We start from the raw sequence: 19599 nt of genomic DNA, 5'->3' as shown, positions 1-19599 counted from the left end.
CTTCAGCAGCTTGATTATAATGCATTTGGATATAGTTTTTTAGAGATGATCGTATTTGGGGTTTGTGTCTGTAAATTTATGTCTTTAACCATATTTGGGAAGTTTTCAGCCATTATTTCAAGTATTTTTTTCAACGTTGGTCTCTCCTCTCTTTTGGGTATTCCAATGCTTAAATGTTAGACCTTTTAATATTATCCCAGAGGATCCTGAGGCTTTGTTTATTATTTTAAAATTGTGTTTTCTCTCTGTTCTTCAGATTGTGTACTTCTGTTGATATGTCTTCAAGTTCCCTGAATATTTTCCCTGTCATATCCTGCTCTTAAGCTTATCCAGTGAATTTCTTATTTCAGATATTGTATTTTGCAATTCTAAAGTTCTGTTTTTAAAAATAGCTCATTTTTCTGCTGAAAATGTCTATTTTTCCATGTATTTCAAGAGCATTCACCTTTGCTTCATAGCCAGTAGTTATAACTGCTTTAAAGTCTTTGATTGTTTCAACATCTGCGTCATTTTGGGGTTGGCCTCTGTTTGTTTATTTTCCCTTTAGTATTGAGTCTCTGGATTCTGGAGACTGTTGACTCTGGAGTACGTTGACTTTTTTTTAGGGCAATCTGGTTAGGAACAAACTACAGTTCTCTGGAGAATGTTGACCTTTTTGTAGTGCAATCTAGTTAGGAACGAACTACAAGTTTTGTCTCACCTTCTGCTAGTGGTGATTTCGCAATTATGTTTATTCCTTTCGTGCCAGCGCAGCACTGTAGTTATGTTTTTTCCTTGATTTTAACTAGCATTTTACTTGTTCTAATCAATTTCTTATACGAATGTCAATGTCTACCTAGTAGAGCTGTTGCAAAGACCAAATGATGTACACAGAACCACCTGTACAGTACCTATCACATAAAAAGCCTTTTAGTAGATGGCATTGTTCTAGTTTCTTCCACTGGACTATCTCTTTGACTGGTAATTGGAAATTGAGTTAAATTTCCTTTGTTCTGCCGTTGCCCATTTGTAAAAGTTGGAAATGCCTCACTCATATAGCACTCTACCAAGTTACAATGGTATTTTGAAAGTGTTTGGTATTCTGGAATAATCCTTTTGGATCATCTCAGAGTCTTTGGCTGAAGCTAGTGATATATTTTTTTGTGTGTATGTGGTAAACTATACATAACATAAAATTTACCATTTTAACCATTTTTATGTGTATAATTCAGTAGCATAAAGTACATTCACAGTGTTGTGTAGCTATCCCCAGTATGCATTTTCAGGATTTTTTCATCATTCCAAACAGTAACTCCGTATTCATTAAACGATAACTCCTCATTCTCTGCCCCCCAACCCCTGGTAACCTCTATTGTACTTTGTGTCTCTTTGTGCCTATTCTAGGTACTTCCTATAAGTGGAATTATAGAATATTTGTCCTTTTCAGCTTGACTTATTTTACTTAGCATAATGTCTTCAATGTTTATCCGTGTTGTGGTATGTATCAGAATGTCCTTCTTTTGAGTTCCTGCTTTCATTTCTCTTGACTATATACAGTGACATATCTTTTGACCTGTCACTTGGATTCATGCCTCCTTGATTGTCTGTCTTCCATCAGTGGGGGCTGTTCTTTGACTTCTTCTAGTGACAGAAGTGAGTCTAGCTTCCTCTCTTTGAACAGTTTGCTTTCTAGCTTAAAATGTGGTCTGCGTGTTTAGAAAACAACCATAGATGTCCTACTCTCTTGCTAGTACTATGCTGTCCTATTCCTGAGAACAAAGGGATGAAAGATACCCTCCCTGCCCTTTAGCTGCCCAAAGTCTAGGGGATGCAGTAACAGGAGACCCTGAACCAAAATTAGGTTGGTTTGCTGTTGTTTTTTTGTTTGTTTTTGTTTTTAATTTATGAATTTTTATATCAAATGTGTTAGAGAAATAAAAATGAAAACACATAAGTTTTTCTTTAAAAATTGTCAAAAAGAATAAGAGTACATGAAACCCACACCATCCTGGAGTGTCCGGGTAATATGAAATAACACATTGATATGGGTATTAGGAAGGAAACCAGCAGAAAGCTGTGGTATGGTGAGGAGCTGGGGAGGTGCATGGAAAACCGAGTTTGTTGATCCAGGAAGGCTTGGATGAGGAAGAGACATTTTCTGGGATCCTTGCAGATAAGGAAGATCTCACCTTGGGAACAACTTAGGCAAAGCATCTGGCAAAGGACCTACTGTGTCTATGCTCTGAGTACCACGGTCAGCTTTGCGTGGTCAGGTCTCAGCTGTGCTTAAACTCTGGGAAGGCCTCTCGGAACACCACTGTCATCCCACATTCCGGATTTAGATGATCTCCATCCATTATCTGTTCTCACGGCTTCTTGTGCCTTCCTTCATGTTGTTCCTCTCACTGATGATGATAACTATTTGTGCAGTTCTTTCTGAATGCTTTTCCTTTACTAGTTGTGTCCTATGAAGGTGGATGGGAACGCACCTGTATTATTCGCCACTATGTCCCCAGCACAGTGACTGTCCCTTCATATGCACTTAATAAGTATTTGTCCAGAAATGAAAGAATGCCACTTGAGTATCATCTACTGGAGCATTTAGTTTTTGAAAACAGCAGGGCTCAGACCTGGTATGACCCATCTCACGTTGCAAAGTCAGCTTTTCCTTGGCAAGAGAACACCAGCCTGGTCACCTGGGGTTGAGATGGGTTCACAGTAACTGAGTTATTCAGGAAGGGCAGTCCAGGGCTGGCTGACTGGATAAGATAAGAAGGTAACGCTGTCTTTTGTATCTGTTTTTGGAATGAGTAGTTGTACGCCTGACTTAGGAGTCAGTGTGTGGCATGAGCTCAGGAAGCAAAACATGATAACCCTGGAAGGTGAGAGGAACCCAATATAATAAGATAACAGGGCACACATTTTTTTTTATAACCTGCTCCAGAGGCACCTGATCAGATTGAGTGTGCAGGAGGCATGATGGGGTGCCAGCAGTTCAGATTTGAAATACCTGCGTTAGGTGTTCTTAAATTTCTTTTCAAGTCACGGGTCTTTTGAGTCCTAACTTGGATTAAGAAGTAAAAATGATTTGTACATCTCCTGCCCCCCAAATGTTGGGGTTTGCATCATCAACCTCCATGGAGAGACAGAGGTCGACTGTCGAGTAGATAGTCAATGTCCAGGGATGTCCAGCTTGAAGAGAAACTTACGCAAAAATAAGAATTTAGAATGGATGGAACTTCAAAATTATCTGGCAGAAAAACCTTCCTCTAATAAATGAGGCAGCCATGAGCCAGGAAGGGGAAATGGCTGCCTGAGTTCGAGGTAGAGCTGAGAGTGGCGCCTGTTCGTACCTAAGAACCAGCTGCTACCTTTCCACTGTAGACCTCTGCTTACAACTCCCAAGCCAGGAGGTGATTCTCTCTCTCTCTCCAAAATCATATTCCACTGAAAGACTGTATTTAAAATGGGCGTTTATCCAGAAGAGGGTCACCCAAGGTGGTGAAGGGTTTGAAAATCACGCAAACCTAAGGAACAGGTGAATTTATTCAATAAACAAATGTTTATCCAGTATATACTGTGAGCCAGTTTTCTAAGTGCTGTGGATACAACAGAGAACCACACAGAAGTTCTCATTCTCATGAAGGTTATAATTCTAGTAAGGAGCAGACCATAAACAGGTAAACTTATAACTGACTGTGGTGATGGCCTGTGATTAGAATGAAAGAGTACAATAATGGGATAGAAAGTGGTTGTGCTCTTTTGGCCCTTTTATTTGTGGGGTCAGCAATGGCCTCTCTGAGGTACTGACACTGGAGTTGAAACCTATACAATGAGCAGGGCCTGCAGGACCTGTAAGTGAGGAGTGACGAAGAAGGGGGACTGTGATACAGGGTTCGGGTCAGGTTGGAGAAGTGGGCAGGGAATGGATTACACAGGGCTTGTAGGCCACAGAGGAGTTTGGGTTTTGTCTTTAGTGCAGTTAGAAGCCATTGGATCTAATTAATATTTTAAAGAGAACACTCTGGCTCGTGTGTGGGGTTTTGTGGTAGTCCAGGTGAGAGATGATGGGGCCAGGGAGCAAGGTAGCAGGAGCAGAGATGCTAAAATGTGGTATGATATTTGGAAGTACATCTGAGAGCATGAGGGAGAGGACAGAGAGGAATCAAGTATGACCTCCAGTTTTTGGCCTGAGCAGCTAGGGTGATGGTGCTGCCCTTAACTTGAGATGGGAGAGCCTGGGGAAGGTTGAGTAAATTACTGAATCTACAGAAGGCTAAGAGGTGATTGAGTTATTATTGATTATTTACAAACGTCTGGAAAGATGTTCCCTGTAGTGTTATCTATAATAGCAAAAAAAGCAATAGTAAACAAACTGGAATATAACCTGAATGGGTCATTGTTAGGAGATTGGTAAGTTATGGTATATCGACATGACATAAATATTGTGCAGCTGCTAAACATGATGATTGTCCAGATAAAAGGCAGAAAAATATTTAATAAAGTCAATGAAAACAATCAATATATGATTTAGAAAAACTATGTAAACATGTGTATGCTTATTGATGAAACTGGAAGATGAATATAAAAATGAAATTTGTAGTAGAATGATGAATATAAGTTATTTTTAATGAATCTTTATTTAATATTGCTTTTTCAATGTAAAATCGTTTCAGCTTCATTGAAAGAAAAAACTTAGAAAATCTGAATAAAAAATGTTCACTGTAGATAATTTGGTCTCAGTAAAAATAACATAAAAAGACGTTAAATATCACCCATAATCCCAGAAATAATCATTGTAAACATTTCAATATATTTACTACTAATATTTTTCAGGGTGTGTGTGTGTGTATCTATGTATCAGCATATGTTTAAGTGGATTTGTGTTGTACACACATTTCTGTAATTGGCTTTTTTACACTTTCAGTAAAGGGTGAACATTCGTCCAAGTAATTACATTTTTTTCTACATAATATTTTTAATGACTGTTGTATTTCTTCATATGGGTATACAGTAAGTGATCCAACCCATCTCCTTGCTGGGTGTGCATGTGATAAAGGCTTTTGCTGAGTATTGTCATAATGCTTTCATGATTGCTTTCACCAATTTACACTGTCACCTGTTTGCCCAAAAAAGTAACACATTTTTATTTTTTGTTTTATTTTTTTTGTTTGTTTTTGTTTTGGCAGCTAGCCAGTTTCAGGATCGGAACCTGTGACCTTGGGGTTACCAGCACCATACTCTCTCAAGTGAGCTAATTGGCTAGCCCGAAACATTATTTTTAGACAATAAAAAAATGCTTTTCTCATATTTCTTTTGATTTTCTTAAAAGCCCCAAGTCAACCTTTCCCCTCCCCTCCCCTCTCCATTATTTATGCAGGTCTCAACAGAAAATGAGTAAACCAGATCACTTTTAAGGGTTCTTTGAGCCCAGAGTTTCCTCAGGCCAGTTTTTGCACATTGTCCTTCATGAGTGACTCTGCATAGGGTCTCCACTCCTCTCTTAAGGCTGTGAAACGTTTAGAGTATACTGATTGTGCCTTGGGATTGTAGTTATTTAACATGAGGAATTTTAGCAAGAACTGAAGCAAAAAATATTGAAAAATTTCAGGTCTCCCTTAAGCTTTATAAATATTTGTGGCCTGTTTGAAAAATCATGCGTTTTTCTCTCCCATGCAGTCTATTAACTTGTCAAGGTACCTGATTTAGAATTTAATTTGAAATAAGTTGTCAGACTTGACTACCTATCTATTTTGATGATGAATTTGTTTTCACCCTTTAATGAAGCCTCATTCTCTAACTTTCCACTTTTGTGTTGGATGCTGAAGAATGAGATTTTTACTCTGTGTGCTCTATTCCATTTGATTCCTTCAGTTGCTAGATCGTCTTCCAGTTTTATTTATATTTGCTGAATTTGAACACATTTGCAATTTCTCATTGTTCACTGGTGCTACTTGAGGCTGTTTTTACTGGGGTAACCGTCATGTTTATACTACATTTCAAGAAATGACCATCTTTTTAATTTGCTTGTGTAAATGCATTTAATTTTTAAGAGAGCAGTTGTAAAGTTGTGAACTTGACATCTATACACTTGAATGTGCATAATTACACAGTGCTCTATCTTCTTCTGATTTTATTCTGGGCTGTGTGTGTTTAAGAAGCATAATTTACCACCTCTGGCAAGAATAAAGGCACCTTTGCTATCTTCCCTTTTCCTTTTCTTTAAGCTGTTACTACAAGTCTAGTTATGTCCCCAGAGAGAGGTGGGAAACATGTCTTTGCTCTTCGAAGTCCATTTCTCAAGGGGATATCAATACCCACGTGGATCCTATTTACATTGTAATTGGTGGCTGGCTGGCTGTACAGCTGTTTCAACTTAAACCCAAGACAGTTGCTATGGAGACGGTTGACTAGAAATAGGTCATGCTAAAGTCCTTTTTCCCCTGGATATAAGGGAGTGCTGTAACTCTGGAAATTGTCTCAGTTGAACAGAAAATGTGTAGGTGGACAACCACATCCAAAAAAATGTTTCTCTTTTTAGTATGAGATGTATCACAGATGCTGGTCCACTCCTGTTGCTGTTTCTGTAAACAGCACACCTGAAGATTATTCCTCTTAATGAAAAGGAATTAGAGATGACATAATTTGCAGTATAACCTTGATAAACTGACTAAGATATGACTCTCAAAGGATGTTTATTTCGTAAGTTCCTAAATGTAATGGAATAGCATTTATTTTCAAGACAGAACCAGGAGTTCAAGAATAAAACCTTAAAGAATGACACCTGGAAAAGGAAGGCATCCAGTGACATTGGATGGGATTTGTCATTAATTTGGCCAGAAAATATCTTGGCTTTCCCGGGGCAACTTGGCTAGGATGAACGAGGCCCTACCTCAGATTTCATGAGTCGTCAATTGTGTGGTGACTCGTCTTTCCTTCTTCGTGTGTCCACTGGGAAAATGGTTCCTGACTCTGCATCTGCCCATTTTGATGGTGATTATGGTTCATCTCACAGAAGGGCGGATGTGTAGTTTGGTTCCCTTACAGGCGCCCAAGCTTCGTTTTGTTTGAGAACGTGGATTCCTCCCGCATTCTGTTTACCCCCCTGCTGGTCCCACCCTCACGGTGCTTTTCGCTTCAGGGAATGGATGAGTTTATGTGTGGTTGGTTCTCACGTCATGACTGTGATGGAAGATGATAACTACATAGTCTTCTTGAGAATTCTTTGGAAGTGACACATGTCCTAAAACTTCCTTCACCTCTTACCCCCTGGGCACTTTTCTCAGCCTGTCAGTATTCTGAAAAGAGTAATCTGGTGGGTGGATGGGGCTCAAGCTGAAGAAGTACTGGGGGTAGATTTTCACTAATTAGAACGTATGTTCTTTGAAAGCTCTGAGAGAATATTGAGACATAAACTAATGTACATTAATGATAGTAATAATGATAGCTAACACATGTGTAATTCTTACTCTGTACCAGGCACTGTTCTAAGCACTTTACATACTTAATCCTCACAACCACCGCAGGAAGTAGATAGTAGTATTTTATTTCTATTTTGCAGATGAGTAAGCTGAGTCCTGGAGAGGTTAAATAAGGAGCCTGAGATCCTGTATTTTGTAAAAGATGGTACTGTTTAAACTCAGGCAGCCTTGCTCCAGGGTTGGGTGCTTTACCCCTATGCTACTATGAAATATATATTAACATTTAAGAAGAATAATCTTTTTTTTTTTTCTGCTTATCGTAGTGCAGAGGGTAATTTGCTCCTCCCAGGGGATGTCTGGCAATGTCTGGAGACGTTTTTGTATGCCACAGTTGGGTTGAGGGAGGGAGGGTGCAACTGAGGGTCTATGGGCAGAAGTCAGGGGTGCTGCTAAACATCCTGCAGTGTACAGGAAGCCTTCCTGTAACAAGGAATTATCTGCCTAAGATGTCGGTAATGCCAGGGTTGAGAAAATCTCTTATAGTGGTACATTCTCTTCTAAAAAAGTCCCCTAGTTTTTTGCCCTTATTAAGTGTGTGTACGTTCTTCCAGACTTTTCTTCTGATTATACTAGCATACGTTCCTATCCGTACATTTTACAGAAACAGAATCAAATATGTGTTCTGTAGGTTACCTTTATAACATGCACATATTTCCATGTCAGAGTATATTTTGATAACTAGCTGTATAGTATTCCTTTTATGGTTGGGCACCAAGGGACAGTGGGTTATTTTGTAACTTTTAATTAGAAACCAGTGTGCATAGCTACACTTTTCATACATCTTTGTATACTAGCTTTAGGTCTTATTTTTTTGGGCCAAAAATCTAGGTTGTGGCCCTTGATTGAGGACAGTGTTGTTATGGTGTCCCCTTTCCCATACTCTAGCCAAAGTGTGTTCTTTCTTTTTCACTGTGCAAATTAGTGAGATTGATGATCATCATAAAGTTCCATGACTTCAAGTCTTATAAGCTAGAAGTATGTTTGGGTGGGTTGCTAGGGTAATGTGAAATATTTCAGAAAAGAGGGATACTAGGAAAAATGAAAAGGAGATGTGTAGAATGACAGTGAGTGTGTGTGTGTGGTGGGGAGGAAATAGAATGAGAAACTATAGCACCGATGTGTGTAAGGTGGTACTTGGATCCACCATTTTGAATTTTAGAGACATTTTTGAAGGAAAATGAGGTAACTAGGTTCACACTTTATGCCTTACTTTTTGCAATTAAATAATTAATTATAGCATATAAGGTAAATAATTTAAAAACCATCAGTGTACCAACTGTGTATACTCTGAGGATTGCAGGGAGTTGTGGCTCCCCTCCACGAATGAGGCTCAATGCCTGGCATGTAGTGGGTGCTATACATATTTATGACCAGGCTGAATTGAGGGGAAAGGAGTGAAAAGGGTATGGACTGAGAGGCCCCTGGAGCAGCTGCCCTCGGATCTTCTGTATGTAAGCCAACTCCATGGGAGCTCCCCTCTGAAGAAGGGGTAGGAAACATGGGGGAACTTCTGCCATTAAGGCTTGTGTTTGGCTGTCTCTGCTAAAGCTGTGCATATGTACATGCTGTGATTCAGCAGTTTCCCTCCACAGTCAACAGAAACTGTACATTCAATAGAAACGCATATTTATATTTACCAAAAGCCATGAACTCTTCTAAGAATATTCATAGAGGCAGCACTATTCATAATAGCCTCAAACTGGAGACTGCCCAAATGCCCGTTAGTAGTAGAATGGTAAACAAATCATGGGGATTTAAAAAAAATGCATAATGAAATATTTCAAAACACAAAAAGAGTATGAGGAAAAAAAGGCATTCTATTTTTGCCACCCAGATTTAACAAAGGGATATTGCCATATTTTGCCATATTTGTCTTTTTTAGCTTTTAATTTTTTTATATCTGATTTAAGTGCTAGAAATTTCTGGTGGCGGTACTTAGTGCTGGAGTGTGTTAGAGTCTGGTGAGTGGTCTGAAGATCCTCCTGAAACACGAGAGTGGGATGAACTTTGCTTTCCATGGACATCTTCCCTTGACATCAAATGAGTTACCTGTGACTGGCACCTAAACATTGATTAGTCCATTCAATGAGAGCAGCCCCAGATTGGTTTCTGCCATGCCACGAATGAAATAGAGAGAAGCTATGCCTTTCAGTGCTCCTGCTCTCTGTAAAATAAAACATCTTGCAGTAGTGTCATTTAAGGACATAATGGCCTTTTTTTTTTAAAATGTAAAAAAAATTTGGCTTTTTCCATAAAATTGTGATTGAATGTTTTGATTGTGTTGCTGTGTACAAAGAATAAACAAGAATGGGGTTTTCAGTGATTGCTGTAATTGTTAGTAGAGACACATCCTCCCTTCACTTCCACTCAACCAAGCTCATCAAAATGCAAATGACCAAGAGTAATACTGTCCTGGGGATGACCTTGAGTCAGCTCTAGTTTATATTAGAAGAACCACTTGCAAGCTTCTGTTCTTTAGTTAGTATTAGCAATAGTGAGGATTAGTTTTTGTGGCTCTCCTGTGACTGTCACAGACATGGTGAAACTGCTTCCCTTTACTGACTGCTTGCTAAGTAGTTAGCCTAAGTTGCTAAGGGCATAGTCCTAAGTCCTTTATATATGTTCTGTTTCGTTCTTGTAATAATCTGAGATGTAGGTGCTGTATCTATCTACAAATGAGAAAGTGGGCTTGAAGAGGTTAAATAAGTTGCCAGGGTCTTACCATGAACCGCAGAGCTCCAAAGCCTATCCTCTTAACCGTTCACTAAACGGGACCACTTGTGCTATTATTTTGGTTATAAGAATCATAAAGTAGGAATTAAGGTCCTAGTAGTACTTTACTGAGCGCTTCCTAGTCTGATTTTATTTGTCTTCGTCCATATTCTGAATTAGGTGAGGCAAGTGCGTCTGCTCCCATTTCACAGATGAGGACTTGGAGGGGCCAGATGAGTGGGTAGCTTGCCCAGGGTCACACAGCTAATGTTGGGCTGGGAATTGAACCAGGGTCTTTTGAAAACACACCCATTTTTTCCTCTGTGCTTCAGCTTGATCTCTGACCACCTTCGTTGAACTTCAGCCCACACTTTTAACTCTTTTTCCCCATTGTATTAGTCTGTTTATGTTGCTTATAACAAAGTTCATGGAACTGGGTGATTTATAAAGAAAACAAAATTTATTGCTTACATTTTCTGAGGCTGGGAAGTCCAAAGTCCATCTGGTGGTGGCGATAGTGACTCAGGGGTCTCACATTGCAAGATGATGGAAGCAGAGAAAGCAGAGAGGGGGAGCGGGGAGACAGAGACAGACTCTCCTCTTCTTTTAAAGCCCTCAGAACCACACCCCTGACCACCATTATTAATCCATTCACTACTGCATGGTCCTACAATCCAATCACCTCTTCAGGGCTCCACCTTTCAAATCCTATTAATTACCATAACAGGATTTCCCACCCTCTTAACAGTCACAGTGGGGGCTAAATTTCCAATACATACAACTTGGGGGACACAATTCAAGCTTCAGTGAGTTTTGGGGGGACATAATTGAATCTACTGCACACATCTTTTTTTTTTTTAATTAAAAAAAATATTTTTGGGTGGCTGGCTGGTACGGGTATCTGCACCTGTAACCTTGGTGTTATAAGGTGTTGCCCTATCTTTTGAATAGGAGCAGTACTACCTGTCCTCTCTATTAGAGATTATAGAGGATTGGCTAGAAGTTGCATCTTTTTAAAATTCCTGGTGATACACACAATTTAAATACATATCTATTTGATCACTATGGTGCTTTATGATATGAACTAGTACTTTTTTTGTTAGCAATTTATTTAAGTTTTTATCTTTGATATTCTGTTAAAGGTGTGTGTTTGGTAACCCAAATGGAAGTTGAAGACCATGAGTGAGATTTTTGCTGTACATACTACGTCAATGTTTGTCTAGAATCACTGTAGCTAACATCAGCCTGTTCTGGGTTGCTTTAAGGTTGCAGCTGCTCCCTGGTGGTTACCTGTTAAAGGCGCTAACTGGAGACACCCAGAAGGGCCCGACTCTACTGTCCAACACAGGTGAGGGTAGTCGCTCTTTCCCCAGTTGACATGTTTTATTACAAAGTAGATTCCTGTGCTCTTGAAGAACTCAGTGGCCATCTTTATCTGTAAAGTGGTGAGAATGACAAGGTCTAATTGATTGGTAGGAAAATAAAATGGCAGGAAATAATCCATGTAAAGACCCAAATACTGTGCCTGGCTCATAGAAGACTCTTAATCGGTGGCCTCTTTCCTTCCTCATTTGGCCTGTCAGTGAGTTGCCTCTTACAGATTTCCCCCCACCTTATGACAGTCCTATTACAAATTTCATGTTTAGTCTTAACAGTCAGTCCATTTATTCTCTCTCATAAGTTGGTCATTATGAGGAAGAAGACTGTCTGACTTATGGATGTGTAGTTATGTCCTACAGGTGGCCCCTGCAGAAGCCCAGGCCTGGGGTATAATATTCATGTGATCTTTAGTCCCGGACTGACATACTTTGAAACCATCATCTAACTGAAAACCCACAGAGTGGCAAGTCGGTCAGCAAATCTCTAGGGTGGCAAGGAAATAATTATCTCAAGCAAAAATAGAGTAGCACTTTAAACCCTGGAGATGGAGAAAGGTTTAGGTTAGGACTCAGCATCTTGATAGCCCAAGAAAACTGCTCTCCTAACCTAATTTTTGAGCCTCTATTTTTAACATTCCTGGTTATTGCCCTTATTGTCAGGGAGCTGGGCGTACATGAAGTTCAGCTTTAGGGATATAGCCCCCTTGACAAATGTCAGAAGCCTTTCAAAGCCTGAGTTGGCAGCCTCCTTGCCAGAAATAGATTGTGAGGTGGGAAGTCATGGAATTCTTGGGCATCTCAGGTGGATGAGGCCTCTTAGCTCCCAATTAATGTCTTTTTTCCTGAATTTAATAGTAGAGGAAAAAGCTAAGGGAGGAAGGAAAACCTAAAGGGCAATGTATTTTATCTGTGCAGTAAACACTGACACAACCTTCTGAGAGAAGCATGTTTCTTACCTGTTCTGGAAACAGTGACTGACACACAATAGGTACTCAGTAAACATTTGTTGAAAGAATAAACGAAAGAATGGATTAGGAATGTGTAGTCTACTTAAAAAAAAAAAAGGACAGGGAATTAAATCAAAGATATCTAATGCTGGGTAAATGTGTGTATCCCCTTATTTTCAAAGCTTTTCCCAACTTTCCCACCTCTCTATATCCTCAGGAAAAAGGAAGACTGACTTGGGATCTGCTAGAGCAAGGCAAATATAGCTGGCTAATATGTAGCAGAAGGTAGAAAGACAGGAAGTTTAAAGCCAGTTGTCACAGGTTAGGTTCTCTGGAAACCGAGGCTGAGATAGAGTTTGGCATGCAGAATATTTATGAGGGAACCTCGCCTGTGGCAGGGACGGGGTGGAAGCAGGGCTGGGCAGAGGGAGAAGTCAGAACCACAGTGCAGGCCCAACAGAGTCCAGTCAATGGCGTGGGGCCTCTGGGGTGTGTGTGGCTCATCGGCTTGAGCCTTTATACCGTGTGTGGACAGTCACTGGGGGCTCGGAGATGACTCTGCAGCTGGGCAAAACCCTGAAGGAGCTGGAAGCTTCTGCTGACAGTACTACCAGAAGCTGGAGTACCTCCACGTCCACCACACCAATGAAATTCTGTGGGAATCCAAGGCTGCAAAGTGAAGGAATGTTTTGGGTCTAGTTCCAAGAGACATTAGGGGGGTACCGCAAAAAGTTCATGGAAAGATTCGTATGATGAGTGTCTTTTAATTCTATTTTTCCACAAACTTTTGGAAGTACCCTCATCTGGCTCATTTAGGAGACTGTTGGTGGGGGTGACAGATGTGGTATGGCTGGGGCTTGAATTTTGGACCAGGACCACCTCAGTGTCATGGATTGAGCCGAGGATGATAATGGGCGCTTTGCTGAAGCCAGTCCCTGTTTCCTCTTCCAGTTGTGCCCCCTTCACTGTGTTCTCGCTCTTCCCCAGGCCAGATCACCCAGTGCTACATGTGTCCTGGAATGATGCGGTGGCCTACTGCACGTGGGCTGGGAAGCGGCTGCCCACGGAAGCCGAGTGGGAGTATAGCTGTCGGGGAGGCCTGCAGAAGAGGTACTGGGACTCTCTCATCTTGCCGAAAAACATGTTGATCTTTCTGTAGCTGTATGGAAGTTGCTTTGGTTAGAAAGTTGATTAAAAACAGTAACAACAACTCTTTTTCTTACTGGGTTTTCTTCTGCAAAAGAGAAGACACTGGTGAATGGGTCACTGACCCTTTTACAGTCCCCCAAAGTCAAGTATCTGGCCAAGTGGGCTCCCTGTAGTCCCAAAGCAAGTTCTAGCAATTCACCCCTCGTGTTACATATTACTCCTTAGAGCTTCCTGGCAGCCTGCCTTGCTTTCAGCTTTTTCTTATTTTAGGCATCTCCTGAAGCAGTGGTATTTCTCTGCTTCTAGAGCCATGAGGCAGAAAACTCATGTTTGGGTCACATCTTCTAGGAAAGCCTCCTTAAAATAGCCAAGGCTTTATGAAGGAGTGTGGCATGATGGTGCCTGATCACGCTACCATATAAGTCCAAAAGGATATCTGCTTTCCCAGCTTTCTGTAAGTCTTTCTTTCAGCTACGTGATTTATTTTAGGCTTCCTGCAAACTCAGGAGAGAATGAGGTTGTTGTGAACTTGACATGAGCTGTTTTAAGGAAATAAAAAAGAAATCCTGATTAAAAGCTTTATTTTTATGTTTTTGTAAAAAGTCTCACTCAGAACAAGTGAGCAGTGTTCTCCCTTTCATTGTGTTCCTTCTCTTGACTTTAATCCAGAAGACTGTGCCTGTTTGACAGGCTGATGCCTGTGTCTCTCCTGACAGACTTTTCCCCTGGGGCAACAAACTGCAGCCGAAAGGCCAGCATTATGCCAACATTTGGCAGGGCGAGTTTCCTGGGACCAACACTGGGGAGGATGGCTTCCAAGGAACTGCGCCTGTGAGTAGTGAGACTCGCGAGGGAGGGCAGGGAGCTGAGGTGTGGCTGAAACGGGCTGAAAAGCATCACTCCCTTTCTGACAAACCTGCTGCCCCTTCCTGCATTCATCTCCTGCAGCACATAGCAAATGCTAATAGTTCATCAGACACTCTTTTTTATAATGCACTATTCTTTCTGATTCCATAATCCTTGTTGCAGAGAATTTGGAAAAACAAGAAGAGCGCAAAGGAGAAGCTTAAACTGACCTGGAATTCTACCACCCAAAGATTACCCCGTTAGCATTTTTGTGCATTTCCTCCCATTGATTCTCTGTGTTAAGGATGCCGATAATGACTACTGGTTACCTAGTGCTTGCAGTGTGCCAGGCATAGTGCTAAGCTTTTGCATGAATTGTCTCATTTACTGTGATGCAACTCTGTAAGGTAGGTGCTGTTATCCCCATTTTCCAGGTGAGCGTTCTGAGGCACAGAGAGGTTAACTTGCTCAAGTTTATGCAGCAGGAAAGCGGCACAAATGGGATTAGAATCAGGTCAGTTTGTTTCCAAAGCCCATGTTCTTAACTGTAATATTTATCAGCTTATGTATCTCTGGTGTGTATGTATGAATATCATATTTTCACATATATGGATACAATATTTAAAATTCTACTATTTTTCCCTGTTTAGTACCAGGAACATTTTATCTGTCATTAACAATAGGTCACAAATACATTGTCTTTCAGCAGCTAGATAACCTGTCATATGAATAAACTCTACCTTATTTAATTCTATTGCAAATTTAGGTTGCTTCTGGTTTTGGTTTTTTTGTGTGTGTGCTAAACAGTACGACAATGAACATCTTGTACATAAATATATAAATATTAAGCTTTATCTCTGATGATTTTTAAAAGATAGGTTCCTGGTGGTGAAATTAATGAGTCAAAGGTTAGAAAATTTTCTTGGTGAGAGTTTCAGATATGTGGCCAAACAGTTTTCCCAAGTGCTTGTGGCATGTTTCCCTCTGTGGGTGTACCAGAGTTCCTTTCTCACTGCTCTTTTGGTGACATAATCATATACGAATGAAGCCATGTCAAAAACTGTCTTCGTCTGTTTGTGCTGCAGTAATAAAACACCACAGACTGGATAACTTATAAATAGCAGAAATTTATTCTCACAGTTCTGGAGGCTGGGAAGGCCAAAATCAAGGCTCTGGTGGTCTTGGTGTTTGCTGCATCTTCCACAGGGAACAAGCACTGTGTTCTTACGTGGTGGAAGGCAGAAGGGCAAGGGAGCATGCCCTTCAACCTCGGTCCCTTTTATAAGGGTGCTAATCCCATGAGGGCAGGGCTTCATAACTTAATCACCTCCCAAAGGCCACTGATGCATTGGGGGCTTAGTCCAACATGAATTTTGGAGTGGACCTCATCATTCAAACCATAGCAAAAACACTTTCATTTTCTCTTAATACAGTGAGGAAAGAACTCTCGTGGTGGGGAATAGCCCTTTACTGAGTTTATTGTAACAGAGAATCATTTTCTTTCAACAATCTTTCAAACAGTTTTCATTTAAAAAAATATTAGTTCTATTTTTCACACAAAAATAGTTCTTCCAAAATTTATTTATAAGTGTGACACAGATAGCTTATTTGGAACATGACCAAATGATTCCAAAATTTCAACTGAAAATCTAAACAAGTGAGTAAGACCAAGAAACTTTTGGAAAAGATGAAGAGCAAGGAGGCACTTGACCTATGAGAAATTAAAAGTTATTTTGAGCTATAGTAGTTAAAGTGTGGTATTTTGGGGGGCAGAATTAACGTAAAAAGTAAATTGCATGGGAATAATTAGCCCTTAAATAAGTATATGAGAGCATATGTGTATGTGCATCGCATTGCATATATGTGAGTTATGTATGTGATAGACCACCACAAACCCATGGGAAACGGATGCACTGTTCAGTGGAGTCAGAAGGTAATCAAACCGTCTAGCAGAGCTGGTTCCTCCGAAGTTTCTTCAGGATAGCTGCTGCTCTCATGGGCACGTAGTTTTATCTGGTAAAGTGAATGACTGGAGGTCTTGGGGAGGAGACCATCTCAACCTTTTCTCATACATTAAATGGGTAAGAAGACTGGCTTGCTGGTATGCAGCTGGGTGTGGAATGCGGGTGCTTAGTGGAATGCGGGTGCTTAGTGGGCTGCTTTTGGTCAGCAGAAGTGATACTGCAGGATGAACAGTGTTTCGGTTAAGGTGCCTGATGTGGATGCTCCTCAGACCCCAGGAAAGATGTTGGTCATTATAGGCAGCAGGACACACTGGCCATTGAAGTTGGAATCTGCTAAGGAGTATGTAACAGCTCACCTGCGGATGCAGCTGACCCTGACAGTGGATGGCATTGGGGCATCAAGCCCATACCCAGCTGTCCTTGGCAGTGGAAACATGAGAGTGACCGGCAGGAGAAGGGCCTTGGCAGCCTGGATCCCCCTCACAGGTGCTGAGCTGCGCCAAGCAAGGCCACTGCAGTAAACCTGGAAGCCTAGGGAATGGACCTGGATGGAGCTGTAGATGCAGATCTAGTTGTCATAGTAGCAAATATTCAAATAAGAGCTTTGAAGGCCAAAGAGTGGAATGGTCCATGTGATTAGCAATTGAATAGGATCATTTGGTCCTGAGAGATGGGATAGGTGATAGCTTCCATCACCCCCATTGGGACAAGCCTGTGATAACTGTTTCTGATGAAACAGACAAGTGATATAAGTGCCTGTCAGTTTTAGTAAAAGACTGTGTCTTGGACAGTTATGCATATTGTATAGTGCTTGCTGCTATAGAATTTCATATCTATGTTTAATTGTGTGAGCTGCCAAAGAAAATGGAGCCATTTACTCTGCTTAAGTCAGTGTACCTTTTCAGAAAACACAAAGTTCAGTGTGAAATAAGGACACTCTACAGATGTTTAGACTTAGAATGTTTGACTGGAAGTTCAGCAGACTTCTATAAAACTTACCTGACAAAGTTGCCATGGAAGTTACTGAGACAAAATTATAACAATTACCAGGAGCCCTCAAGGAACCAATTTGAGAAACAGGACAGGAAGAGACAGAAAGCAAGCCAGAGAGGCGACTTCCACCTGTGTTTGGAATAAGAATTAATGAGATCTCTATCTTTAAACTGAGACTATTTACACATAGAATTATCTCAAATCCACCTAAGCTGCTGCATTGTGTCCACATGCTCTGCTCAGTTGAGAGCAGGAATTTAACTTTAATGATGGGATGGACTATATTGAAATAGCTTCCTCACCTGATATTTTATGTATTTTATTATTTCGGATCTGAGTTGAAACAGCAAACTGTTCTGACCACAGTGAGCCTAAAGAATTGAATTTATCTTTTTCTAGACCACTGCTATGCAATTATTAGTTTGTTCTGGTTTTAATGCATATCAGCTCATTCACCTGAAAATCAGTGTGCCAGAAATATTTCTCATATACATTTGTTTGCTTTTGAGGTTCCTGGAAGGAAGCTTGGGTTAGTGCAATTAGTTTAACAACAAGCAATTAAAATTCTTGTTTTCCTTAGTGGCATACTCTCATATGGTAATTTTGGGGGTGGTGACCTTTAGATTTTACCTCACTTAAACATCAAATTATTCAAACTTTTAAGTAGATACTATTATTTTTCCCATATAATGGATTTAACGGCACCCAGATAGGTTAAATTGTTTGCCTGACATTAGCCGAGTGCTGGAGCACAGATAGGACCACGGGCAGACTGATTTGAGAGCACCTCTCTCTCCCTGTGTTTTCTATATGCCTGAAAAATGATTCCTTCCTTCAGAGTGTTTGTTTCATTTTTAAATTGTTCTTGCTCCCCTGGCTGCTGCTTTTCTCTCCCTGAAACAAATGAATTTCTTTTCCTTCCTCCTCCTTCCACCTATTACTCTATCTCTTTCTGATCGTCTCCAGATTTTTAAAAAATACTTATACCCGTGGTTTCTCCTCCTTTCTGTCTCTCCTACCTTTTCAACTCCAACTGCTATTCCAGTGTGTGCCCAGACAGCTTTACCTTTGTAGAAGAGAATACCTTCAACCAAACATATCTTCCGCTTGGGAATTTCTGTTCCATTTTATTTCACTCTCTTACCCTACCTACTCATCTCATTCTGCCTTTTAGAGTGGGATTTCTAGTTTTCAGCGTATTGTTCATTTCCCCTTCGTTAAACTCTTCAAGGTCTCATTTGCCATCGAACCCCTCCTTGCCTTTAGTTGCTATGCCTGGAATTACTGAATGAACCAGTGCGTAAGCACTGCTATTTCCATAATGAATGGTGATTATGGAAGCAGAGTGGTAGAATTTTTCAGCTTTCCAACTCATCCAGATTAAGCTCTTTTCAGACTGGCTTCATAACTTTGATTGAAGTGCTCTGAATTGCCAAAGCCTAGATGCTTCCATATGCATGTGTACATGTGGAACCATCTGAAGCCACATAGAAATGAATTTTAGTTTATTCATTCCTTCAGTCCTACTTCATTAGTATGGAAAAAGCATGAATTTACAAAAAGATATAAAAAGCCCAAGGATAGCTTTGTATTTCTTTTATTTAAAAAAATGAAGTTTTTCTTCATGTTTGAGAATTTCCATTAAGAAAAAGGTTGGGAAAATTTTTAAGTCACTCAAATAGCAAAACTGTTCTCCTTTTACTGGTGTTTAAAGTTTTTTCTCTTGCCCTTCCCCCTTTTATAAAAACTCTACATTTTGGTTCAGTGTCTGTGACAATATTATGTGGCAAACTGTCTGATCTGCCTTTGAAATGTATAATTCTTTGCTGAAGAATGTATGCAATTTTCCTCAGAATTACATATCCAGACACTGCAAACCCTCTATTACAAATACACTTATAATGAATTCACATTTTCTTTTAAAAAACAAATCCCCTTAGTGTTTTGATGATAATGACTGAGGCTTAAAGATAAGATGGTGAGTTGGAGGGGCTGGAGGAGAGGACAGAATTGACTGGGGGTCTCTCAGTACTGAAGGACATTGTGTGGCTAGCAAAGCTGAGCTCTGATGACAGGATTCATACTGGGTCCAATGTGATGTTCCTGTTAATGATTTTGAAAGTCTAAATATCATCTATTCCTCCTCCTC

The 19599-nt window shown here is 40.3% G+C and overlaps 1 protein-coding gene across 2 annotated transcripts in view; it reads left to right on the top strand.

Annotated features, from left to right (window-relative positions):
- SUMF1 (sulfatase modifying factor 1) overlaps positions 1 to 19599 on the top strand; it is an 86350-nt gene that overhangs the window by 25036 nt on the left and 41715 nt on the right. For both annotated transcript variants that reach the window (XM_063114573.1, XM_063114572.1), the window contains 3 exons: positions 11438 to 11520; positions 13486 to 13608; positions 14364 to 14478. In XM_063114573.1, the coding sequence (XP_062970643.1) occupies positions 11438 to 11520; positions 13486 to 13608; positions 14364 to 14478 (321 nt within the window). The remainder of the gene's footprint in view (positions 1 to 11437; positions 11521 to 13485; positions 13609 to 14363; positions 14479 to 19599) is intronic.

Source organism: Cynocephalus volans, chromosome 11 (genome assembly GCF_027409185.1).
Source record: "Cynocephalus volans isolate mCynVol1 chromosome 11, mCynVol1.pri, whole genome shotgun sequence".
NCBI classification, from domain to species: Eukaryota; Metazoa; Chordata; class Mammalia; order Dermoptera; family Cynocephalidae; genus Cynocephalus; species Cynocephalus volans.
This window is presented reverse-complemented; position numbering and strand designations above follow the sequence as displayed.